The sequence below is a fragment of the Ambystoma mexicanum genome, chromosome 8 (genome assembly GCF_040938575.1).
Source record: "Ambystoma mexicanum isolate Mex_15411 chromosome 8, UKY_AmexF1_1, whole genome shotgun sequence".
Taxonomy (NCBI): domain Eukaryota; kingdom Metazoa; phylum Chordata; class Amphibia; order Caudata; family Ambystomatidae; genus Ambystoma; species Ambystoma mexicanum.
In genome coordinates this window covers 1,358,474,517-1,358,500,929 of record NC_090929.1, presented here as the reverse complement: position 1 = coordinate 1,358,500,929, position 26,413 = coordinate 1,358,474,517, and the positions used below count along the sequence as shown (strand labels likewise).

Sequence of the window (26,413 nt, the reverse complement as noted above, 5' to 3'; positions counted from 1 at the left end):
TGTTAACCGAACTGAAGCTACCAACTGCACATCACTGCTCTCTTGCACTTAATCCCGCTTGACCCACTAATTCACCCCCTCTTTTTCAGATCTACCAGGGGACCACTCTGGTGGTGATCGTGCACGGTACAAATATCCTTTAACATTAACTAGCCTGTTAGTCAAATGTGGTAAACTCGGTAGGGCGTACTATTGCAAAAAATAGTAAATCCAGCAGCTTGTCTTTATGCACATATAGTAACCAAAAAAAATCCCTTGAGTGTAGTTTAGTGTCATACAAAAGTAACCCTGTTGCACTGTATTGTACATAGAACATCCATTCTGGGATTGCTGTGGTAATTGCTAATTGATGGAAGGAAAACAATCGGTCAGTGTCTTAGTGGAAGCCAGATCCTTTCCTGTGGCAAAAGTCCAGCAGTGGGCTTTGTATTGGGAGTTTCAGGAGCTGTTTAGACTTTCCAGGTGTAGATTTGCAAACCATGGTTCCTGGAGCAGCTACTTAGACAGTGTTCAACTGGGCTCGAAGAGTGTACATTTACCACTGCTGCCATTTGCATGGTGTCAAAGTTTGGACTGGTGAGCATCAGAGAATGTTGGAGACCTGCATGAGGGCAGTCTTTGAGTTTCTACAGAAGCTTACTTCACAGGTGATTTTATGGCAGGTTGTCTTTTCAGTCTTGGCATCACGTGCATGGTTAGCTGGGTTTTGGCTTTGCAGATGCGTTTGGTTCAAAGGGTTTTGTCTTGTGGCAAGTCCATGCCAGCAAAGGGCTATGGTATGCAGGTTTGCTTCACTGCCTTTGCTCTGTAGAGGTTTGCTGTTTAGGTGTGGAGCAATTGAGTTGGAAAGTTGTTGGGTTGGGTTAGACTTGGTGTTGTCCAGCCACATGGTTTTAAAATCTTTTGAACACCTCTTTCAGAGCGGATTGTACATATTTACATTTTATGCCCTCTGAATCCAGAGCGACTGCTTTCACCCAGCCTGATGGTCCTTCATTTATTTTGCCATGAGGTTAGTTAACTTGTTGTTCACCTAATGACTGGGGCAGTTCACTTTTTATTTTTGGTGACCTTTTCATGCAAACCTTGTTAGTCAATACAGGGCCACACATCTGAAAATGTAACATGAATTAAACGTGCACAGATGTCTGAACTGCCCTCCGAGTTGGGCATAGGTGTTTTTGTCAATATTCAGACTTCTGACATACTTTACTGAACACCTTTTTAAGCACAGTGCTAAGTACTATTGCTTTTAATATAATTTTAAGTTATTGTTTAAAAGTTTTAACTATATTTTGGATAACTATCCAACTACCATGGTGCTGGATAGAAGACAATAATACACTGGAAGATGATAGACAAACCTACTAGGCCCTGTGGGCAGGGCATTCAGAGCGTTCAAGTACAGAGGTTGTATGGGGGGGGTGGTAAGTGTTGGGGTGCCCATGAGTAACAGCAGGTGTAAGAGTGCCCAGAGTAGGAGGTGCTTGGAAACTATCTGTAAAACCCAAAAATAAATGGGTAAGTGCAGGCCTACAGTCGCAAAGGCTGGTAAGTGCCAAGGCAAGTGTGTAGACTGAGGGAGAATGGGTGTGGAAAGCCAGGGTTTCCAAGGACACATGGGCTGTGGTCACCAATCACAGCGATCGAGATTAGTAGGTGAAGGAGGAAAGGGGTAGGGGTTGAAAAGGAAAGTCTTGAGCTTTCCGGCTCAAGACTAGGAGGAGGCTGTTCCATAAGGAGCCAGCTGAGGAAAGGGCTCGGCCTACAGTTGCCACCAATTGAAATAAGAGAGCTAGTGTTTAGTAAGAGCAAGTTTGGATAGAACAGTTGACAACTCAGTAAGTTGCCGAATGGGCTAGTGTACTCATGGTCGGGTACCAATCCTGTAAGCGGTTTCGTTGATGTGCATGTTATTTCGTTTGGGTAATGCTGTATGAATTTACAGGTTCTTCATGTTCAGCAGGTGGCAGAAATTGAACCATTGCGCACTCGAAGGCAACGATCTTCAGGACCTATCGCAGGTTGGTTTTTTTTCCTCTGGTTAATGCTTAACTATTATTGATGCAATATATCCTAACTGCACTGGCACATATGTGAAATGTATAACAAGTTTTTTTTTAACTTGTAAATGTTCTGCTTGGAGCAAATGTTAGAATTTTCTTCAGTAGGGTATACCAGTTAAACATTCCCCACGGAAGACCTGGCCAAAGCTGAAAATATGTTAAGGGAACTTTCTTTCAGTCCATGCTTTATTAATAAACTATTTTGAGTACCCATTACTTTAGGAAGGTTTTGTTTGATTTGAACTATTTGTATAGCGTAAAAAAACAACAAATGGGATAGCAAGCAAAATAAATTGCTTCTTGGCGCAGGTGATTTTGGCACATAATTGGATCGATTGACCTGAAGTTGCCTAGTTTAAATTGGGAGAAGAGATATAGTTTCTCCTAAAGGCTAGCAAGGAGGTCCTAGATCTAACCTGGATTGGGAGATGGTTCCAACGGTGAGGCCCAGCAACCGGAAGCATCAATCCCCCCTCCCACTAGTGCAGCAAGAGGGAATAGTTAAGATGCATCAGTTGAGTGAAGAGGGCAGGATGGCTGGTACAAGTGAACTTTTATATTTTAAATACTGTAGTGCTAAACCGTGGATGCACTTGGTATCTTTAAAAGTTTGCATTGGTTCCTGGTCTTTCTTCGTGTAAGATTTGAAGGGGGGGGGGGAGAAATTGCAAATTACACTTGGACAGTAAGTATAAAAATAGTTTTCTGATGCTTGTGAATCGCAGAGTATTGCATCTTTCTTTTGCTGATCGAAAGGGACTTCGACATGAGTGTGATTAGCACTATCCCTAACGTGACGTGTAGATTACCCAAAATCACTCGTGTGTTGGTCCCACCAGATCGTTTTAGTTGGTTGGTTATGCGGAGCTCGTAAGTTTTATATTGCTAAAGTTTATTTTCACGCCCTACGGTCGTCTGGTCATTTTGATCTTAGACGATAGCTTTGTGGGTTTGCTGCCGACTGTTAGGGAGAATTCTCATAAATGTGCTAATTCCCTCCACCTTAGACCCCCTGCAACCTTGCTGGATTTTGAGGACTTTTTTTTCTTCTGGAGTGAGCCTGGTTTCCCCCCACACTCATTTTGATTTATGTTTTACTCTTGTGTTTTTATTATAGAGTTTTAGGATGACTCTATAGGCATCTTCTCATGTGTTACACAGCACCCTCAGTGCAGTGACACAGGGATGTCTTTTTAGACTTCCCAAAGGTTTCAATAACTTCTCTGGGATAAACTACGGTTTCCCAGAGAATGTAGAGTGGAATTGACTTTACTAGTATTTTCCAAATTCCTAGACCCTGCACACAACCATCTTACAATGGAGTGCTGGAGGGGTTACATAGTAGCCCATGTGTCTAAATGCACGTGTAGCAGTCAAATGCTGCCCTTTCCTATTAAAGGCTGGTGGCAGTGGTTTTACAACGAACTACCATGATTTTTCCTGACCGCAAACACCGATAGCTCAAAATACTGGGAGTCATGTTTTTTCAAGATGGCGCCTTAAGCCCCCTTTATTTAAACGGGTCCTGATCGTCTTTTTATTTTATTTTTTTGTTGCTGTTTTTAGGTCCTTCTCTGCGTGCCAAACCAGGTTTGGTACCTTTGTTCCTTTGGCGGGCTTCAAGACCGCTGGCATCTGAGTGTCTAGGGTGGACAGACTGTGAGGGAGGTGCCCGAAACTCCTTGTACTTAGTCTCCTAGGGGACCCAAATGCACTCTGGCGTGACTGGCTGGCTAGCTGGCTGTCCGGCAAGGACAGCCACCATGCTGGGTGAGTGACAGCTTGGCTGGAATGAAAGGGAGAGACTGTTTAAAAGGTGAGTCTCTTGTACTGGAAAGCAGTCGACCACGAACTAAAGAACCGAAGAGCTGGAAGAGGACGGCTGCTGCAACTGTTGGACTGTTGGTTTGCCCGGTGAAGCCCTGCTGTAGATCCGAATTGCCAAGTTCATCTCGACAGAGAAGCCCCTTCAAGGACTTCTTCCTTTGAGTTGATGAGACCAAATTAAGCCACCTGGATACCACTCAAGGCTGGTTAGGATTAACCAGGGAGAGATACCAGCTTGAGCGCTTTAACAGCTACTGAAGTGACTCCATCTTTTTCTTTTTCGACGGTGCAGTGCAGGAGTCCCCTGACATCATCCCTCTTGTCCCCACGACTGAGCGAGAACAGAGATCTGCAGTAACTGCCACGTCTTCAGCTGCATTTTGTTATTCATACTAGGGTACTGTGCCAACCTGATTTGAGAGCGACACACTCGCTGTGAAAGTTCATGAAACTTTGCCAACTTACAGGCCTAATCGGCTTGCGACCCAACATGATTTTTTTCACCTAAACTACTTCTGAGAACGTTTGCAAAGAATTTACCTTTTGATACCAGAACTGCTCTTTACTATCAGAACACTAGCCCATTGACTTTGGCCTGGCCTATTGACTTGAATTGAACTCTTCTGGTAAACAGAAATGATTTTAACAGGTATATGGGATCTATTCTACTTGTCCCTTTTGCACTTCTAAGTAACTGAACTACCATGTTGCTCGTATTTCAGTGGAGCTCAACTGTCACATCTTTTTGTGTTGAAGTGTAATTGTATATAATTTGCCACCTTCTAGTGAAATGTTTTCTAAATGATTGTGTAATGTTGAGTAAAAGTGTCTACTTGAATCACTGAAAGTCCCCTGTAATTACTCTTACTGTTCACATTCACTCTTGAAAAGCCTGGCTGCTCAGCTCGCTAACAACTGTGGTACAGACTTGGTTTAGCTAACACCTGTAGTCCTAAGTGTGTAGTGGTTCCAGAGGGTACTGCATGCAATTCTGCCTATCATCTCGACCATGTGGCTTCAGTCCTCAGGCCAGGCCCTTTGGGCCTGGGTTTTATTCCTGTCCTTTACTCCTCGCTTTCTTTGTCTGGCTGCCGCTACTCTCTGCTATAGAGAACTCCCTTTAAATACTGCCCGTCATGTTACAAAGTTTCATTGGACACCATTGCCGATGCAATCGGTGTCTGTCTTGTGACCACGACAAGTGCTCATGCAAGGCCTGTAATCTTTTGACCGAAGATGTTGAAAGACAGGTGGACTAAACGGTGGGTGGCCTATGCTATGCAGGCTAAAGGCTTTGCCCCATCGGTGCCATTGCTTCAGACTATGCAGAATCTGTCTGCAGCCATGGCTCCGATTTGGAAGCAATTGACCTCCCAGCTAAGCATGTGTGCTCTCAAATGCCTGTCCCCGATAGACAGGCCACCGGCACTGTTATGGGGAAATCTCACCCCGGTGAAGGGCAGCCACTCACCACGTGGACAAAAGCACACAACCCCCAAGGCCTCTTTGGAGTCGTCGAAGCGCTCAATCTCTGCACGACTGTCGAGTTTCAGTGGTTCTGGGCACCCTTCGAGTACGGGCATTTCCTCCAAATCCTGTTGCAGACTGTGCCGCCAAAACTTTGCGAAAGCATTTCGAAGGCTAAGAAGTACAAGGGCACCCCCTCATCGAAAGGAACGTCTGACAGCCCCCCAGACCCTCTAAGGCCTTATTAGGCAAGTATCCCCCTTTTGAGGAACCCTTTCCTCATCCTGAGCAATCTGTTTCTCTCTGGGCTAGGGAAAGGTTTGAGCAATACATGGGCAAAATGTCCTAGATCGTTGACTTTTCTTTTGGGTATATTATACCCAAGAGACCTAGGGAAGTGGACTCTTGCTCCATCCCCTCCAAATCTCTGCACAGGGATACTAAGACATCTTGCAGGTCCCAGATGACCCAAACCAGGAGGAGTCTTGTGAAGGCTAACTCTTTTGATCGGGACCCACACTGGGACCAGGAGAGGATCAGGGTCTTTGGCTTACACCCACGTATACTGTTAGATGCCGTCTGTCTGGATCCCCCCCCTGCTACTCCTCCATAGTAGTCGCATGTGGGCGACCAGATGTTCAATTCATTTTAAAATTGCAACGCACAAAGCTGCTCCAGACTGTGCCTTTGTGGGGGATAGCCTCAAGGAGAAGACTCCCACTAGCAAAGCTATCCTTTTACTGAATTTTATAAAAGCGCCTGGCCCCTTCTTTGCTGTCCCCGTCTCACTCAAGCAGTTAACCCCCGAGTGGAGACTATTATTTCTCCAGCATTGGGGGGGCGGGGGTGTTCTGGCATGAATCACATGCCACAGCAAATTACTTGCCCTCTCTGTAAGACCCTCCTCCGACAGCCATCTTCAAATTTTTACTACACGTTAAAGTGTTGGGAGTCCTCGCGTTTTGCTCTTTCAAACTTATTTGGCTAGGAAAACTTTTTTTTTTCTCTGTGCTCCATCGCGTATTCATCCGATTAACGGGGACCCGTTTTTTTGGCATCTTTCATTGCCACTCAAGGGCAAAATCGTCCTGCGTTTCTTCTTGGAAGTTTACAGAAGGCCATCGGATGCTCTTCTTTCTCTGCTCCAGCTGTGGTTTGTGTAAGGTTTTCAGACGCCCAGCTTTCCTAGTGCCTTTGTCGTCACCCGACGCACAAAGAGGAAGATTGCGAGATCTGCTGTGGCGTTACCAAGCGCACGATGAAGAATCTGCACGTCACACTGGTGGCGTGGCTCAAAGCCAGGCCTCTACCCCATGTGGTCCACGGCCACATACCTCATACGGATCCAACCACAGCAGGAGGGCCCTCATCCGTGGGGGCCCAAGATGAGGCCAAGCAGTCTGCTTCCATCGTGGACACTTCGCAATCTGGTCCTGCGACGATCAGGGTGTCCGCCTCATGTCGAAGTAAGGGAGGTACCCTAAGCGCTGTGATTAGTCTCCTTGGTTACATTAATGCATCCAAAGGTGATTGGCTGACTATCCTCGAGACAGCCACCCTGCTGTGATTGACTGCTAGGCTGCGAATGAATGGGATATTTTAATGAATATTTTAAGTGTTACATGTTTGCTAGAAGGCTTATTCAAACTTGACTGTTCAAGAAGAAATTGTAATAAAGAAACCTTGCGTGTAAGTGTTTGGATACTTCTCACTGTGAAACAGCTCATATGGACCCTCTCTTGAAATAAGCCTGGCTACGCGGTCACTAACAAATTGTGCAGTACATGCTTGTACCAAAGGTTGGGTTAACTATTGCCAAGAGGAAAAGTCTGTGCTAACCAATCACTGAGCTCTACTTGAGTCCCTCCGTCAGATTTTTACAGCATGTTCAAGTTTTGGGAGTACCTAGTGCTTTGCTCTTGCAGCTTTTTTGCATTTTTGACTTATTTTTCGGTCAATCGAGCCTGTGTGCTCCATTGATCATAATTCCGACTAACGGACCAGTTGAGATTTTTGAATGCCCCTTAAGGGCCGTTTTCATCGAGTGTTCTTCTTGGAGGCTTCAGAACATTCTTGGATCATGTTGGACAAAAAGGACAGCCATTACCTCTTCCAATCTGTGCTCGGACTGCTGTTTACAGAATGTATGCATGGACGACAAGCATTCCCAGTGCCTGTATTGCCTGCTCCAGACGCACAAGGAGGAAGATTGTGCGTTCTTCTCGAGGTACCGACAACAGTTGGAAGCATGGCTGCAGGCCATGGCCTCTGTACTGGTTGGTACCCAGGGGCATGACTCTCCTGGGCCCAGAAAAGCTGAGCGGGCTTCTAAGACCTTTGAGGGCGCCCCACCCATGTAGGTCCAACACTAGGCCACGCTCCACGAGTCTGCTTCTGTTAGGGTCGCAAATGCTGTGGGCCCTCGACTGTTGGGGCGCGCCCATCATCTCAATCTACGCCAATCTCCAGCCAATGCTCTGGTTCCTCGTCCAAGAGAGTCTGATAACCTGGGTAGGCTATGGGAGAACCCAGACAAGACCAGAAGGCCAAGCAGGGTAGTGTCCAGCCTACCTGCGGCGGAGACCAATGGAGACAAAGGGTCTGATCTGGCCCCTAAGCAGATGGCAAGACAAGTGGTCTGGCCTCACCGTGAAGACCGAGGTGGCAGGCAAAATCTTTTTTAAAGGCCATAGCGACTGCATTGACAAGGGTGACCCTTCTCACAGGAGGGGGGCTTCAATGCCTGCCGGTAAAGCACTGAAGTATGCCAGCCCGAAGCCTACCTAGACCCGAAGGGGCGGGGTGGTGTTGAAGGCCTTCAGAGAACAGATATTTCTTCGGCTGAAGAGGTTGTCATTTCTGTCCATACTGTCCAAGGGCGATGACTGAAGAGTGGGGACTTGCCGTGTGACGAAGGGACGCTGATGACTATGGGGACCACAGGCCCTTCTACTCGCCAGGGGTTCCAGGCCCTACTCGGAAGCCTCCTGGAGATTTTGCACTGGATATCTCTAGCCTCAACTCGCTTGTGTCGAGCTACAAAGAAGGGTACCGTGAGCCCACCATCCTCCCCTCCCACAGCGCCAGTGCCATCACCCATTGCCAGCGGGGGAATCACCGTTCTAGAACCTGCCACCCTCTCCACAGCCGCCCCCCAAAGGGAGATGGAATCTGACATGACTAGCACAGATGACAACGGGATGGGTTTGTTCCACACAATGATCTCGGGCATCAGCTTTTCCAACTCGCATTGGAGGAAAAGAAGGCTTCTTGTATCAGTACGGAGAGGCTTGGTCCCTCTACTGGACGATCTTTGGGACGAAGGGCTAGCTCTGACGCCTGCCGCGCCCCCAGCGAAGAGACGGACTAGAGAAGTACTGGCAATGTGGCCGAGGGGCTCTGCCCTAGTACTGGCAATGTGGCCGAGGGGCTCTGCCCTAGTACTGGCAATGTGGCCGAGGGGCTCTGCCCTAGTACTGGCAATGTGGCCGAGGGGCTCTGCCCTAGTACTGGCAATGTGGCCGAGGGCACTTAAATGCAGCTCTACCAACCCATACCCCATGGCCCCCCAGGTAGAGGGTGTTGCACCTACCGGGCCTAGGCCAGAGGAGCAGGGTAGGCTTTGTGATCCACATGCAAGAGTCTTGTTGGGGGGGGGCTGTACCCAGTGAGCCGAGCAACACGTCGCAGTCAGCTCGACAAGATGGCTGCCATGCCAGACAGAGGCACCCGTTTGCCATTCCAGGAGTTTGCCGAAGAACTAGTGTCGAGGTGGGACTGGCCTCAACCTGGTACGTGGCCTAAAGCCTATTCTTCTTATGCGCAGGGCAGCTTCCCACCAAGTCCATACAGGCATGGTATGCAGCAGCTCCCAGCTACCCTGTGAGTACTCCTATCAACTCTGGGCCAGTGAAGAGGGGTTCTTCGCGAGGTTGTTTGGGCTCATGAAGTCACCTCAAAGGATGCCATTGGGTGGGGGGGGGGGTCCCTCCCAACTATGCTAGCGGCACCACAAGCGCCAGCACAGCAGCTGCCTCTGCCTCCCCAGCCGACTCCTCAGGCAGTTCCGTACCAGCTTCTGCAGCCTCTGGCCGCGGTCACTCTACCGCCTCCGGCTACCTCCACAGGATACGGATGAGGAGGATCCTGATGCACCATCCTCAGCCAGGGCCTTCCACAAACTTGCAGGTCTGGCAGAATACCTGGGCCTACCCCAATCCGAGGTTGAGCAGCTGGCAGGGGAATGGGGGGGGGTGGGTTCTGGCTGAAGTCCTCAGGGGATGCCCCTCTGCCAAAACAGGGATTCCTCTGAAGACCGATGTAGTCTCCCTGGCCAAGAAGGGTTGGCTCAAGCCCCACTCGGCTCAGCAGGTCAGTCGACGCCAAGTACAGGCAGATGCAGGGGATACACGCTTGCTAATCGGCCCATCCTCAGCCACACTCCTCAGTGATCGCTGCGGCATCAATATACTCAAAGCCTCAGTTGTTCTCAGCCTCCTAATCTCTGGCGCTGCTAGGCAAGGAGAAGATTGTGGAGGCGTACGGGAAGAAATTCTATTCCAACGCATCTTTGCATCTTCGTCAGGCCAACGCCATAGCCATACTGTCGGCCGCTAACCAAAGGTTATGGCAGGAAATTACAGACTTCCTCCCAGAACGCCTTACGCAGGGAGTACCCATACCCTGACTGGCTCATCTGGGCCAAGTTAAGGGACATCGCTTTTGATCGCACAAAGGACCATCTGGCTGCTGATGGATCTGAGGTGCTCTGTGAACTACGCAAAATCCTGCTTGACTCCAGAACGCACTGTTCCAGGCTCAACACTGTATTCTGCCTAGCAGCTCCATCGAAGGAGCGGGTAGCTGCCATTTTTGGGAAGGCGCAACTGGTGTTAGCACTGCTCAGCATGATGTCATGTCCTGATCCAGCTCTGTAGGTTGCAGATGCAACTACTCCCCGAATTCCTGGACGATACAGGTGTCCGGAAGCTTCATGGCCAGGATTGTGCTTGGCTTCTGTTGAGTGATAATGTGGTGGGGCGTGCGCTCCATCACCTGAGGCACAGACTTCCAGAGCCCACTGTACTGGAAGACAGTCACCAGAGACACTACCCCGGAGGCTTCCGGAGGAGAGGATCTCATCTATGTCTTCCATCCCTCAAGAAGTGGTGAGGGTCTTCAGACAATACCACAACAATGTTGTGCATCGGTAAGCAGGTGGGCACCAAATCCCTTGCAGTCTCCAGAGGTGCAGGACTTGTGGCACTGTGCTGTCGTCCGGGGGATGTTTCTCATTCCTTTTCTCCTGGCGGGAGTCGAACAGTCGTCGACTCGGGGAGCTGCACTCTTGGAGCTTCGGCAGGATCAAGTGGACAACCTCTTCCTCGGGTGTGGCAGACACCAGACAGATCTGTTTGCAGTGACAAACACCAAGTGCTAGGTTCTCCAGCCAGTCCCATCAGCAGGGTAGCATGGGGTGGTGGGGGGGCACATTCTTCGCGTGGGAAGGCCTGTTTTTGTACGCCTCAGTTGCTGCTGCTACAAGTATCGGTCAACTCTAAAGTGCCAGTGCAGGATGATACTTGTTGCCCTGGCGTGGCTGATGCAAATTTGGTACCCGGACATTCAAAGCCTGTCTGCAGCACCTCATCTCCTTCAAGCCTATGCATCAAGCCCCTCTCGTACCTTACGTGGAAGACTGCTTTCCTCGGGACTATCACATCTGCCAGAGTAGGTGAGATCCAGGCCCTATCCTGCAAGTGGCCTTATTTGACTTTCCACGATACAAGGGTGGTGCTGCGGACGCACCTGCAAGTGGCCTTATTTGACTTTCCACGATACAAGGGTGGTGCTGCGGACGCACCCCTCCATGCCGAAGTTTAGTTTTGTTGGAATTCCATCTCAACGAACCTTTGGTGTTGCCTGTTTTCCAATGCCCGCGCCAACTGAAAGGACTTTGCACTGGCTGGATGTGGCTTGAGCGCTGAAGTTCTATGGCCCGCACAAGTTTCAGGAAAATGTCAACTTTTTGTGAACTTTGGTTCTTTGAAACATGGGAAAGCTTTGTCCAAGGCTTCCATCTCCAGGTGACTCCAGCTGTATCACTGACGGTGACTGCTCTGAATATGACAAAGCCCTCTGAAACCCTGCACATTGGCCTCCTAGAATGATCTGATGGGCTATTTATAACGCGCTTAATACACAGAAGTTTCAAGCGCGGACCAAACCTGTGTGGTTCACTGTCTTTGTGCTTCCAATGTGAGCATGTTGCAGCTGAGCTATCCTCCCGAGACAAAACATCCACTCCAGACACGCTAGCCATCGTCGCCAAATCCGACCTGAAGTTAACGCTGCCCACCTTAAAATTCTGTGAACGCCTGGCCGCTAAATTACCGATATCCACATGCCAAACCTTATTTATCTCACTTACCGGCCACCAGGGCCGTGAGGCCTTTTCGAAGAGGAATTATGCAGCCTCTTAGCGGGCAACAGTCATCCCAGACAATGATCCTTGGCAACCTTAACCTAGGTCTTTACGACCCAAATGACAAGCGCAAGCCATTGCTACCATGCTTGAAGGGCATGGCCTCACCCAAAAAGTACTCTCCCTCACCCACGACAAAGGGAGAATAGTAGACTGGGTAGCCACTTCCAACTGCCCTACTATCAGCAAAATTACACCCCAGCCTTGGGCTGACCAATTCCTCATCAATTTCTACTTAACAAGATGCCCAGAATTGAAAAAACAATGGCACCATCTGTTCCTACTAGATCCAGAAAAAACATCAGACAATATCCTACCCCAGCTCTTCCCAACCATCAATGCCTTGCCATTTGATTCTGACCCAGACACCATTGTTAAAATATACGACGCCATGGACACCATTGCCCCTGTAAAAGTAAACAATCCCACCTTAATATTGGTTCACCCCATCTAAAAACTGAGAATAGAAAAACGGAAGCTTGAAACTATATGGCAACACTCCCCTACAGCTGAAAATAAACTTATGTGCGCTACGTATTATAAGCAAGCAATCATCCAAGCTAAAAAAGTTGAACGACCGAATCTCCAAAGCATGCTCCAATACAAAGGAACTATTCGCAATCTTGCGAGAACTCTAATCCCCCATATCACCACCTGACAACGTACCCAAAGACCAGCAATGGTGTACCAATATCCAAAATGCCCTCGCAAATATTGTAAACACTACAATCAAAAATTGCTATAACAAAAGCCTCGCTCATTTAGTGAAATTCCCAGCACGCCCACGCTCAAACCTAGCCTAACACCCTTCAAATTCTCAAGGTTTCCACTCATGAAACTGAAAAAAAATTATTGCCTCACTAAAACCATCCAATTGCAAAGGCGATTACTGCCCGGCCCAGATAATCAAGGATGCCGCCAGACCTTGCCCCCTTCATCACTAAACTCAGAATGCCTCCTCATCTAGCACTGTCCCAAGTAGCTTAAGAATCATGGGTTCTCACCTTGCTTACAAAACAAACCTTGGATCCCTCCATCCCCACCAACTGTAGGCCCATCACCACTGGCCCTTTCCTCCTCAAGATAATTGAGTGGCCTATCTCCAAATCCAAAAATACCTGGAGACCAACCAACTCCTCTGCACTGTTCAATCGGGCTTCAGACTGCAACAAGGCACTGAGACCGCCCTTATAGATCTTAAAGCCCAAATTGACAAGCTCAACAATAAAGGAAACACCTATGCTGCTACTCCTTGATCTGTCAGCAGCTTTTGACGTAGTGGACCATGCAGTACTCTGCAAACACCTAGCGTCAGCCGCCCACTTCTCAAGTGACGCCATAGCCTGGATCCAATCCTTTCTCGGCAACAAGCATGCGACTCTTCTCCACCTTAGACTCTGCAGACCCTATCCAGACATGTGGAGTCCCACGGGGCTCTTGTGTCTCGCCAACGATGTATAATATCTTTACTAAACCTCTATTCGACAAATTGGACAGACTGGGTGTCGCCTACACAAATTACAGATGACACCCAGATCCTCACCCCCCCCCCTTTCGGGCAATTTCACTACGGATATAGCTTTAGTAAACAAAATGTACACCCTCATTCAGGCATGGATGGCAACCCGTGACCTCTGCCTGAATGATGAAAAAACGGAGTTCCTTATTCTAGGCTCGCCCAACAACCTAAAAAAACTCTATCCCAACTACAGCTCCTTCAATATTGATGGCAATATAATCCCTGTTGCCAAAGAGGTAAAAACCTTTGTTTCTATTTGGATTCCACTTTGTCCCTAAGGGAACAAGGAACTCCCTGGCCTCATCCACCGCCTATACCAGTAAACTTATTAAAGCATGCAGATCCTTCTCACCAGCTAGCTGCATTATCCTAGTCCATGCACTAATCCTATCAAAACTGGATTACTGCAATGCACTTTATGCAGGCACAAATGCATCAATAAAAAAACAATACAAAACGCGCTCAGAACGGCCCTGAACCTTCCAGCCAGAGCACATTTCGAATGTGCAGATAAAATACAACTGGCTAAAAATTTGCAATAGGATCACCTTCAAAATTGTCACACTAACATTCAAATTTCTGAACAATGCAGCCCCCCCCCATACCTTGGGGATATAAGAAAAACCACTGTACAACCAACCAGAACAGCCAACTTTCTGCCTCTAAACCCCTAGATTCCGACTAAAAAACACATGAGGTAATCGCTTCCCTGTGCAAGCAGCTCAGTACTGGAACGCCCTACCAGTTGAACTAAGGGACCAGCCCTACAACAGCTTCAGGCACCATACCTGCACCTGGCTTCGACGCAATGACCGCTGAGCCTTGTGATCTGATGACATACGTACCCCTCCACTCTTACATGTAAAATGTACATAATGTATTTACTGTACATAATTTGTTACCTTTCTACCCTTACATGTAAAGAATATACATAATGTAATTACTGTTTACAATTTGTTACCAACAACCTGTAATCTGCAACCTGTAACCAAGTTCTAAGCATTATTATTCTGTGCGCCCAGCTACCCAAGGGTTTTCTGGCGCCCTATAAATAAACTCTCCCATCACTATGCTCACTCTCTAATTGACACACAATAGAACACAGCTACACCCCTCTATCAATTAAGGCCTAGCTGCTCACATACAAACCATCCTGCTAGAAAGCAGCTATCTGCACACAAGCGTCCTACACATGCCTAACTAAGCCAGAGTCCAGTCTCAGAGACCAACCTCCTGACTGCACACATTCATCTCCATACCACCACACCTATTGCTAACCTACAGCTACCATGATTCATTCACACCAGCTGCACATGAGTGCACCCTATGATGCCTTACTCTGTACTAACCTGCACTATGTTCCCCTGAGGGTGTTCAACCTACGAGCGCTTTGAGGTCATACCAGTAGAGCGCTATATAAATTTCAAATAACTGTCACTGGTTGGCAAACAGATTGTTGCATGGTTGTCCGAGTGCCCATTCTACCAGAGCGATGGCTGCGAGCCCCTGCTGGAGATCTGCAGGGCAGCTAAGTGGAGTTCCAAGCACACTTTCACAAGCGTCTACTGCATTGACAGGGATTCCAGAGAGGATGCCAGGGTCGGCAAATACCTTCACTACTGTAACGCCCTTTACCTGGGAACCTCCAAGGCTACCACTAGCAAGTTACAAACTCTCCAGAACAACGCCTTGAGTGTAGCCCTAGGGATCCCCAGAAGAGAGCGCATCTCAGGACTCAACCAACAGAACTGGCTCTCCACTAGAGATAAAATTCTCCTAAAAACGACTTCACTTACCTACAAATCTCGTAACCATGCCGCCCCGATCTACTTGATTAACAGAATCCATAGACAAGCCTCCTCGAGACCCCTCAGAACTGCATACAAAGACTACCTCTGTCCCAAACTTCAAACTTTCCACCATAGGAGGTAACCACTTCCCGGTCTTATTTGTTCCTATGTCGGTCCTGCACACCATCTTATGTGGAAGTTCTGGGGGTGGGTGTTACTTGGCCCCTTTTTCCTACTTACTCATCTAACCTGTTTTATGTTGCCCTCGCAGCTTTTAATGGCTGGCAGCGGTTTAATTTTCGTACCATTGTGCGTTTCTCCCGCAGACAATCCTCAACTGCAGTAGGGCATCCATGGGTGCCCATTTTGTCAATGTCCCTGGTGATTTATTTTTTCTTTTTTTTTTTTTCCACCATTTCTTGCTTGAGATCATTTTTTTTTTTTTGTTCCTCTGCAGGCCAAACCAGGTTTAACCCTTTGGGTATGCCTTTGCTGAAACCCATTTCTGGCTCCAGTGTGTGGCAGGATGGGAGGGAGGTGCCCGGCATTCCCTGTCCTTGGTTACCTGAATGCACCCAGTGCTGGCTGTCAGGACAGCCACCCTGCTGTGAGTGACAGCTAGGTTGTGCATGAATGGGAGAAACCTGCATAAAAGCAAGCTTTCTTGGACTGAAGAGGCCTGCTGCAACTCCTGGACCGTTGGTTTGCCCAGTGAAGCCCTGCTGCTGTGCTGAAACGCCAATTTCACATCGACAGAAGCCCCTGCAAGGGTGACTTCTCCCCTTGAGATGGTGGGACAAAGGAAGCCACCTGGACATCCTTCTCGGTCGGTTGAATTTCCAGAGTTGCTGCTGGAAATCGTAGAGCCCGGGAGAGGAACACCAGATTGTGTGCATTGCTTTTAAGTTGGCCAAGAGCTCCAGGAAGATCCTCCGGACTCCCAGGAAGCAGCACTGCTCGAGCCCCTTCAACGAAGTGTGGGACCCCAGAAGCAAGGAAAGTCATCTCATCCGAAAGGAACCGCAGTGTTGCGATTTGCGAGGAGCTGAAACACCAAACGGCCACTGAAAGTGAAGTTTGCTGGTTGCAAGTTTGACTGTCCCAGTGCAGGAGTCCCCGACGACATGGAACCTTGTGTGTAAATGTTTGCTTGAATGTGTCTGTGAACACAGCTCACATTGACCTTTCTTGAGATAAGCCTGGCTACTCGTCCACACTACCAACCTGCGTATTAGACTTGTAACAAAGGTTTGGTTACTACTGCCAGGTCAGGGTTGTTGTAGTGCACCCTAAGGGTATTGCATACAATCTTCCTTAACACAGACCTATACCAATAGTTGGGTTAGCAAATATCATGAGGACAAGACTGGTGTGGTCTCACAGCGTTACTTCCTAACAACTCACTTTATGTGCTTACAAATCTGAAGATGGCTGCCTGGGGAGGTGCTTAGGGAGAGAGCTGTAATTGACTGAGGCAGTATGACCCAGAGCACATTTATTGGTTTGTAGGAGAAAGACAGTTTGAGTGAAGTGAAGCTGGTTTCTCTTTTACCGAGGGGTCCTGTCCTCACTGGGAATCTTCATGAGCATGTGAATCCTTGCCAGACAAGTTACAGGTAAGTAACTTGCTCCTTCAGCATGGTGTCTGGTATGTATTTGCATGCAAATCCCCCCCCCTGCTCTCGTCTTGGTTCATACTGCCCCTTTATGTGCTTACAAATCTGAAGATGGCCATCAGGGGCAGAGCTTGGGGAAAGGGCTGTCATCAGGAAGCCAGCAGTAAGCAGACACCAACCAAAACTGAGTGTGGCATGGGCGGGGAGTAGAGCAATTACTCTACTCCAGAAAATCTTGCCTTCCAATAACCTAGACTGCCATAGACTGAACACCAGGCATACTTGAAATATTTGTGACCACCAGACAACCTATTCATGACAGGATTGTAGAAGTTGCCTTGCATTACATACTAGCATACTTGCCAAGGTCAACAAGCGCCTCACTTAGGTGACACTTGAATGTTAGCATGCCCACACTTGTAAACATTAGGCTGCGCAACATCTAGATGGGATTTTAAATGTTAGCATGCCCGCATTTAAGTGACACTTGAATGTTAGCATGTGCCACACTTGGAATTCTGAACATTAACCTGCATCGCATCTAGATAGGATCGTGAAGGTCAGCAAGTGCTACACTTCGACAAAACTGAATGTTCGCATGCTAAATGTCAGGTAACCCACTAACCAATATAAGCTCAAACTCTGCATACTTATTTCACTCAAACTCACACAACCATCTCTCGCACAAGCTGCACGCACTTCACAACACTGCAACAACACATGCTGCACCAACGGCACACGCAGACTCTCACTTACTGGTGTCAATGGGACTACCAGCGCAGATGGTTTCATGTGCTTTTTTGCAAGTTTTGGGTTGGAATCTATTTGTACTTTCATGTTTCATACTTGCACTATTGCCCAACCATTTTGTTTCTGTGAACCACTTCCATGGCCTCTGTGAGCAATCACTTTTGTTTTTTGCATTTTTTGTACTGTCCAGATGACGCTGAAAGTGTTGAAAAGCTGGATTCCAAGGGCCCAGAACATACAGAACGAGGTTCCAGCAAGCGATCTGCTATTAAGACCACAAGCAGAAGATCGAAATCTAAAGAAAGTGACCAATCTCCTTTTAGTGAACTATATGAAATGTTGAAGCACAGGATTGACATCAAACCAAAGCAACTGGATGATGAGGGAAAAAATTGTTCTGGTCGGGAAGATGAGACACAAGAAAATAACCAACTTCAGGAGAACACAATTTCACAAACCCCTTCCTCAAGACGCAGATCTACACGGCAAACTCAAAACAATTCTACAGCTGAAATGGAACTGTATTCTCAAACCGAAAATGATAGTTTTGGCAATGTTTTGTTATCGGAGGTCCGTGTTTCAGCAAGGAGTCCTTTAAGGAGTGGTATGTCTAAGGAGCGGTTCGAAAGCCACGAATACACAAGCTTCGATATAACACCAAAATTGGAGAAGAGAGTCCTGCACAGAGGTCGCATGTCCTCGCCAAATTCCAAAGTTTTGGAATTCACTGAAATGAGTCACAAAACTAAAATTGACCAAGCTTCTGACTCTTGCAAAGTAGGCCCTACAGAAATGGTAACAAGTGAAGTGTCTGAGTTGATTCATACACCCGCAAGGTCTCTCATTTCATCTATAAATGAAATGTCAATTGGTCAGTTTGATGAAATTGCTTCAAGTGTCCAAAATGGAGAATCAAATAAAAAAGAAAGCAAAAGGCTTAGTCAGAGTAGATCGTTGAGTGCCCAAGAAGTTATCCTTCAAGTCCAAGAAGAGTTGTATTCTAATTTAAATAAAAGTACTCGCCAAAGTGAAGTAGCTCTTGATGCATCTGAAGAGCAGTCTCTCTTTGTGCAATCGGCTCTAAAGAGCCCACTCAGCAAAGATGGCACTGGTGCAGACAGAATGAGCTCTGGAAGACTAAGGGGACGGCCAAGTTTGCGTCAAACGCCAAAGTCTTCGAAGCGTGTTCCAGATTCATCAAGCCAGGAAAGGTACCCTGGGAGAAGTGTATCGCTTGGCCACGAGTCTGAAAAAGAAACTTTGCAGAGTCCTTCAAATATGCGAGTGGATCTAAAATCACCCCACATAAAAAAGGGTCGATCTAGTATAGGTGAGATCAAATCTGTCTCAATTTCATCCACTCGTAGAAGTACTTCCTTTGATGCATCGCTCCATAGTGAATCAGAAAGTCTCTCTTTATCATTTGGGGTATCTAAAGCGATGTCAGTGAAACGACGAGGTAGACCAAGTGATCCCTCAAAATCTCATTCATTGTCACATAGTTTCTCCCAAGGTTCAGATTTTGGTGAAGTTGGTGTTTTGGAGAAGTCAATTGAGACTCTCTCTGCTGATAATCTGGCTTCACTGAAGCGAAGGGGTAGACCAAGTTTAAGCCGGTCTTCAAGTTCCACTAAGCCCAGAAGTCTTTCGCTTGGTAAAGAATTTGAGTACCACCTTTTGCAGCAATCCAAAATGCCCGATACCCTAGAAATAGAAAAGTCCTCTCTTGAACGAAGAGGTAGGCAAAGTATAATCCAACCTACTGAAATTAGTGTTTCAACCAATCGAGGCACAAGCCGAAGGGGTGCTTCTTTAGGTAAAGGGTTTCAAAATGCCACTAAATTGGAAAAGTCCTCTCCAGGAGTTGGACAAAGTATGGAACAGACTCCTAAACCAGTTTACAACTCTGCCCGTAAAAGTCAATCTCCAAAAAGTAAATCCCCCTTTAGATTACCCAAAACGGACCTTTTGGAAATGTCTACACCGCTTCAAAAGACAAATTTGTCTCCTGAACAAAAGGTCATCTCTACATCTCAAAGAGGTAGACGGAGTGTGCATCTATCCGTTAAATCTGAAAACTCACTCTTGGTGCCTACACCAGAAACTTCTTCTACAGCAAACCGACTGAGAACCAATCGTAGGTCCATTTCTTTTTCACCGCATAGTCCAAATGCTGTTTCTCAGACTGCACCAAACTGTAATCTAGAGACAGAAAAATCTGCAAAGGGTGGCAGACTAAGTTCAACTCCTACCCCAATATATAATTTGGAGTCCCCAGAAAAATCTTCAATAGGTAGACCAAAAAGAACTCTGAAATCGCCTATTTCACCTGCTCGTAGTGCTTCTGAAACTTGCACGGAACAGTCTATACCAGTGCAGACATTTGAACAAAAATCCTTTTCAACACGAAGGGCTACCCTGAGTTCAGGGGAGCTTTCAAGTCTTAAGTCTCCTGGAACATCACCTCATTCAAGGCATTCTACAGCTATTATAGGAACACCAGAACAGACGCCACCCTCTTCATTGCGACGGGGTAAACAAAGCTTGGGTCGGGTGGCATCTGTTTCCCCACACCGCGAGAGCTTTCCAATGAGTTCATCTGGCATAAGCAAATTGAAAAGTGCTCAAATGACTGAGCAGTCTTCACCAGCACTTCACTCTACTGAAGAAAATGTTTCGCCTAGACGAAAGGGTAGACCAAGTTTAAGTACTATGATTACTGCATCACCTCACATCAATACGCCAGAAATTGAGTTGGAGACTGAAAAGAAAGCAACTTCATCTCGCAGAGGTAGACCAAGTAAGAGGAGCACTCCCAAATCTAGTTCTGTCTCACCCCATCAAAGAGATTTTGCAAATGTGTCCATATCTGAAAACTTTTTGGTGCATTCTACACCATTGCAATCTCAGTTGCAGAAATCTTTAGATGACATTTTTTCAACAGGCATTGGTGGTAAAGGTGCTGTCAAACTTTCCAGGTCAACTTCTTCACCTAGTGCAAGATCCCCAGATTCTGTGCAGTCCACCTTGGTAACACCAGAGAAGTTGATGTCCACTGGGACACGAAGTGGTAGACTAACCATGGATTCTATGCTAAAATCCTCTCCTGTCTCTCCTTTGGAGTGCTCTTCCAGAAGTGTGCATGTTCGTAGAGAGTCTGGTAAAGTTCATGCCACAGAGAAGACCACTTCATCTGGTCTTAACCGGTCACTTCATACGTTGCAGTCTGTTCCAGTTGAGACATCAGAGACACAGGCTTCTGTTTCTGAACAGAAAACTTCTCCAGCTCGAAGAGGTAGACCACGTTCAGGTAAAAACTCCCCTTGTGATATAAATTCACCAAAAGGTAGGTCATTCAGGAAGAAAGATGAAAACATTAGTTTGTCGCATTGCACTCCATTGCAGCAATCTGAGACTCCAACTGTGACAAGGAGAGGAAGGCCCAGTATTGGTCAAACTGGATTGAGTGTTTCACCCATTTCTAAAACCCAAACTCTTGCTGAGCAGTCCACACCTGGAAATGCTTTGGCAACACCAGAAAAGTATCAAAACGTCCCTGTAGCACGAAGAGGTAGACCAAGTATGCATAAGGTACAGAGATCAAGCTCTGGTTCATCGTTGGTTGAAAGTTCCTCAAGAGGCAAGTCATTAAGTGGAGGCTCAGAATTTGATCTATCCGTGAAGACTTCAGACACACCAGAGTACCCTGAAAGGACATTTAGATCTAAAAGTTTAACTATAGTTGAGACTGCAAAACCCACTTCAGTCTCCCCCAATCGGAAAACCTCGCCTCTGAGGCATTCTACTCCAGAAAAATTGCTAGAGAACCCCCTTAGTGTAACATCTGTAACACGAAGTAGATCTGGTATGAGTGCAATGCTGAAATCTTCAGTTTCACCTCTCTCAGGAGTTTCCACACCCTTCAAACAAATGTCCCCTGCCACCCAAAGATGTAGATCAAGTGCTGCTGGACAGGTGGTAACTGAGTCTGGTGCGAACATTGTTGCAACTCTGAAAGAGCAGATCATGGAAGATTCAAGTTCTGTGAAGTCTCCACGGCTTTCTGGAAAGGTTGCAGCCAAAATAGGTGAGCATCACAATTTTGTTTTACTCTTGTACCGTTTCTTCTATTTCTTGGAATGTTGGGGTAGTTTTTCTGAAGTAAAACTAAGGGCTTAGTAAAACCATTCAACTGAGGCAGTACAAGACTCCACTCTTAGTATGAGGCTGTACCAAGTGAGTACATGGTAGTGTAGACAGAGCAGCCAGGCTTATTTTAGGAGGGGGAGGAGGGAGGCTGTAAAATCAGTATAAGTGCAATTGTCATAAAAATGATCAAAAACACTGTCAAAATAAAGGATTTATTTAAATAAAGTAGGCCCAAATAAATCTAGGGGTAAGCACTAGAACATTAAAAATCACAGCATAAAAACACAATACTATACTTGAAAGTACACAGACCCCAAGTATAGACCTTATTTGAAGTACCTGACAGGACTTCTAGGGAAGTCAAAACATTTTCATACACATTCAGTATAGGTCAAGCCTATTCTTGGGGGAGTAAAAACCAATGGTTACTTTTTACAATTAAATTCAGTAATCCAAGGGCATTAGACCCTTCCAGTGGTATGATTCTCAGCACAAATCAGTCAACTGGACCATATACTTTTGATGAATAGTGACTTATTGTAGGTGCAGTAAAACCCTATAACTACTTTAAAACCTAAAGATGTAATCTACAATTACAGGTGCTTTTGAAATCTGGGAACCCCAGATAGAGATGAGCAATAACTCTTGTAACTTATTTTTGAATGGCCCACAGCTAAGGTAAGTAAAACCAGCATACTTTGTTTAACCTCACAATGGAGGGAAAGTAAAACCCATTGTTTGTAGTTATTCTAGGTAGGAAACAACCTAATGTAGACTGATTGTAGACAGGTTAGCAGCAAGTCGGGGTAAGCAAGACCCAATTGGGGGACACTCATACAATTATCCTCGAGGGACTAATCTGGTGATACCAACACTTTACTTTTGGGAAGAGGCACAGCCTAATCGGAGTAAAATACCTTCATCTACTTTCTATTAGACTGGCAAAACAGTTGATAGGGAAGAAAAGATGTTAACCATACTACATTCAAGATCAGTAAGACCTTTTGTTACTGTTCACTCTTGGAATTGGTTACCAACCACTCTTTACAAGTAACTGTGAAACACATTCTTTTCTAGGCAGAAGTCCCAATCCCTTGACAGTCTTTCCCTTATTCTTGGAGCATGAGTGTTCAGTGGCAGAATGGGGGTCACTAGGACTAGTGACCAACAGGCAGTGTCAGAATAGGTTCTTTAGTAGCAAAAAGAGTTCCTTAGGAAAACTGGGCAAACGGGTAAGTACTTTGACCTTGGACACCCTAGCAGGATTCTAGCAGTGGGACTGGGTGCACTGGATGAGAGGCCTCCCCATCACAGAAAACACGACGTAGCTACACAGAAATCTTGACAGGCTTAAGGTAAGTACATACCCAAGCCAACACAGTACCACAGCATTGAAGATTTTGCAGCAGGGGAACCTCAGGGTCTGCAGCCAAATAACCGTCAATGGATTCCTTGTTGGGGAGACTGAAAACAAGATCTCAGAAGGGACTTTGCAGCAGGGATTGATGAAGGCGGCTCTGGGCAAGGTTTCCCTCGCGGCTGAATGTCGTGCTGCGGATTTGCCGCCTTTTCAAGGAGCACAGAAAAACACGATTGATTTCTCGTTTTAAATGTCCAGCACCCTGGTGAGGGGACTTTTTGAACTCGATTCCCAGACTATGGCTTGAGGTTGCAGGGTATTGGGGTATTGCAACAACGCAAGGTCGCAGCAATGCATGGGATGGCTCAAAATGCAGGTCTCGAGTCTAGTGGGTCTCGCCAGCCTCTGGGTCGGGGTCGTTGTAGTCCCCAGGTCGATTGGAAGGTAGGGCTACAGCAGGCTCTGGTTACGCAGAAGGCTCTCTGGGTCGCTAGAAATCATTTCAGCTGATTTTTCTTCGTCCTCTTCGGTTTAAGTTCCAGTGGTCGACATATCTTCATCTTCCAGGTTTGCAGTATTTATCAGGAATTGTAACACAACCTCTGGATTCTCTCCCTGCATTTTACGAGAAGGGGTGGTCTGGTTGTCCAATCAGGACAGCCAGCCCCCTACTGGGATTTGTCCCCATTTAAGCAAAAACTAAGACAAAGGACTGGGGAGTTTTGGACTCATCCCTCACTTCCTGCTCTTACAGACTGGAGCCTGGGCGGGGAGTCCAGGGGACTCTCGCCGAAGACAAAAAAAATCACTCGGGACTTTCCCGCCCTGGATGTCTGGGGAAGGAACAAACGACGAACACTAAAATGGCAAAAAGGTGCCATTTTGGTAAAAATTGACACCCTGGGTCCCTTTACTGCAGTTGTGAAAACAACCCGTGGTAAAGGTGCACCAAATTAATACAAGATATCGCTACCACCAGCCATTGAATGTAAGCTTGTCACTAACATTTGTTAGTTTTAGTGTGAAAGGGGATACATTGTATCTCACCAGCACTCCACATAAGGTGGGGGTGTGCTGGTTTCACTAAAAATGTAAAAGGCATCCAAAGATCCTTTCTACCCTTGGGCACTGTAGTTCACTTGAGGTTAGCACAAGAAAGTTAAAAGGGGAGCCCCTAGGGCAACCCAACAGGCACTTGTTAAAGATGAAAACTTTAAAAGGACACTATGGAGAGTCTTGACACCCATAAAAAGTGAATTATGTGAGTGGAAAGTTTCCCACTCATGAAAATATCCCACTAGTAAAGAAAAGTTCTGTGGTTGAACCAGGAAAGGAAGATTTACTAGCTGTGCAAATATTACCCAACAGAATATGAATTGAAAAGTAATCCTTGCAATTTTGGGATGACGAGTATGAGCACACAACACTCCAATTCTCTGTGAATGTGTACATTTGTGGAATGCTTGTCCATATGTGCATAACTTATAGCGATTTGCAACATGTTAATCTCCTTTTTAATAGTGATACTGAAGTTTGGTGGAAAATCTTGCTGCTCAGGGGCAGTATAACTATTTCACCAACAGCCCTGTTGGGAACAGTTTCTCTAGAATCAATTTTTCCTCCATATTCTATGGACCCCTAAACTTTGTTTTACTGTCCTGACTTATTATAGTGCAGGAAAGCCTTTAGCTTTACTAAATTGATTTATTTTGCGTAATCGCCTCTCCTAGTGAGACCGCCCAACGCTTTTTGCTGGACATCTAGGCCCTTTTTTCAAGCCTGACTAAAGTGGAGCCTTTATCCACTCCTTCATTTGTGTGGGCTCTTTTGGAACTCTATTTTTTTTTTTGTACCTTTTCTATGGAGTCTGTCTGCTCCATAGCTCTTATAAGGCTTTTGTGACTGCAGCACATGGCTCCTTCTGGACAGTGTTCATTAGTAGCTGATTCACCATCTTCTGGTGGAACCTCGCACTCGGCCTCAGCTGGTGGAGGAGTCACAGGTGTGACTGCACGGTCCTCTGGGATGTCCTGGTTGGGTGCAAACGAGTTCTACTCTTCTGTTTTCCTGAGACCTTGGGTTTCCCCTTTCTTCCTGGAAGTAGTTTGTCCTTCCTGTGGAGTGGGTGTTCTAGGTTCTTCTGGAACAACCGTCATCTAAAGTGGCCTCTCTGGCCTTCTTGGTCGGGTCCTGCTTCCTTTTACTGGGAGGCCTGGGGGTGCTTGTTAAAACTCCTACCCCAGCAGGACTCTCCCAGGCACCTCACGTTGTACACTGACAGGTATTCTTAGTTATATTGTTGCACTGGACGAGAGCTGGTAGTATTAGAACCAGCTGGAGAGGGCCTCCAGCAAGCTTAGTGGGGCCTTTGGGTGCCCTAGCAACATGCTCTGGTTTGAAAAAGGTTTCATCCACCACTGTAATGCTGGCCCCAGTGTCTTGTTATCTGGAATGGAATTACACACCTAAATTCTGCTGTTCCCACAGACCCAGCAACCCGCTGAGACTCCTAATGTGGTCTTCAGCCAATAGATTAGTTTCCACTTGCCATTTGGACTTCTCCCTCAGGGAGAAAGGCTAAGGAGGCAGTGTGGACCCATGAAGGTTTACCCTTGCATCTGGGATCCCCTTTGTTAGTAGACCCACAAACATAACATTTACCAAATGGTTTCTGGAATGGGGGTTTCTGCTGACCTCCCTCTGATTTGGCACCAGTGGTTTCACTAGACTGACCTGGTTTCCCATGGTATTAACCCTTATGTTCGATATTGATATTTTATTTCTATCGCGCTCATACACGTGTTTGAGCGCAACAAGGGAGGGGAAACAAGGGAGAACAAAACGACCTTACTAGGCCCAGCGACATTGAGAATGTGTGTGCATGGGAGAGGGGGGAATGCAAGGAAGGGGGAGAAGTGGAAAGTGCAGAGCAAAGGAGATAAGAATATTTAATAAATTGAATAATAAAAGCAACAATAGTAGTGCAGTTGGCAAGTGCTGAGTTTAAGACAGCAGACTGGGTAGGTCAGATAAGTGCAGGAAGGAGGGGGGGACTGTATGGATACAGAACCCAGTGCAAGGGGGTGGCCCAGTGGCAGTGCGGAAGGGTGGCAAGGTGTGCAGGAACCTGGGCCCAGAGGACAGAGGGTGGCCACGTGCACGGTGCCAAGAGAACAGATCAGCAGGGGAGAGGGGGCAGAAACAAAGGAGGGTCTCAAGGTGCTTCCGGAAACAGATGGTTCTCCCAAGTTTTAGAGTGACAGGGAGGCTGTTAAAGGGAGGCCCCAGCTTGTTTCTTTGAAAAACGACTGACCCTGAGGGAGTTGGAGGTAGAGGAGCGAGAGCTCGAGAGGGGAGGTATTTGGGCAGGGATAGCTGAAGGTAT

At 46.8% G+C, this 26,413-nt stretch overlaps 1 protein-coding gene across 6 annotated transcripts in view; it reads left to right on the top strand.

Annotated features, from left to right (window-relative positions):
* The window catches only part of MKI67 (marker of proliferation Ki-67), a 231,321-nt gene that overhangs the window by 60,865 nt on the left and 144,043 nt on the right, over positions 1-26,413 (top strand). For 2 of the 6 annotated variants that reach the window (XM_069611472.1, XM_069611475.1), the window contains 2 exons: positions 1,967-2,024; positions 17,710-21,606. In XM_069611472.1, coding sequence (XP_069467573.1) covers positions 1,967-2,024; positions 17,710-21,606 — 3,955 coding nt within the window. Of the gene's footprint in view, positions 1-1,948; positions 2,025-17,709; positions 21,607-26,413 lie in introns of all 6 variants that reach the window. The other 4 variants (XM_069611471.1, XM_069611474.1, XM_069611470.1 and 1 more) reach the window with 2 other exon arrangements.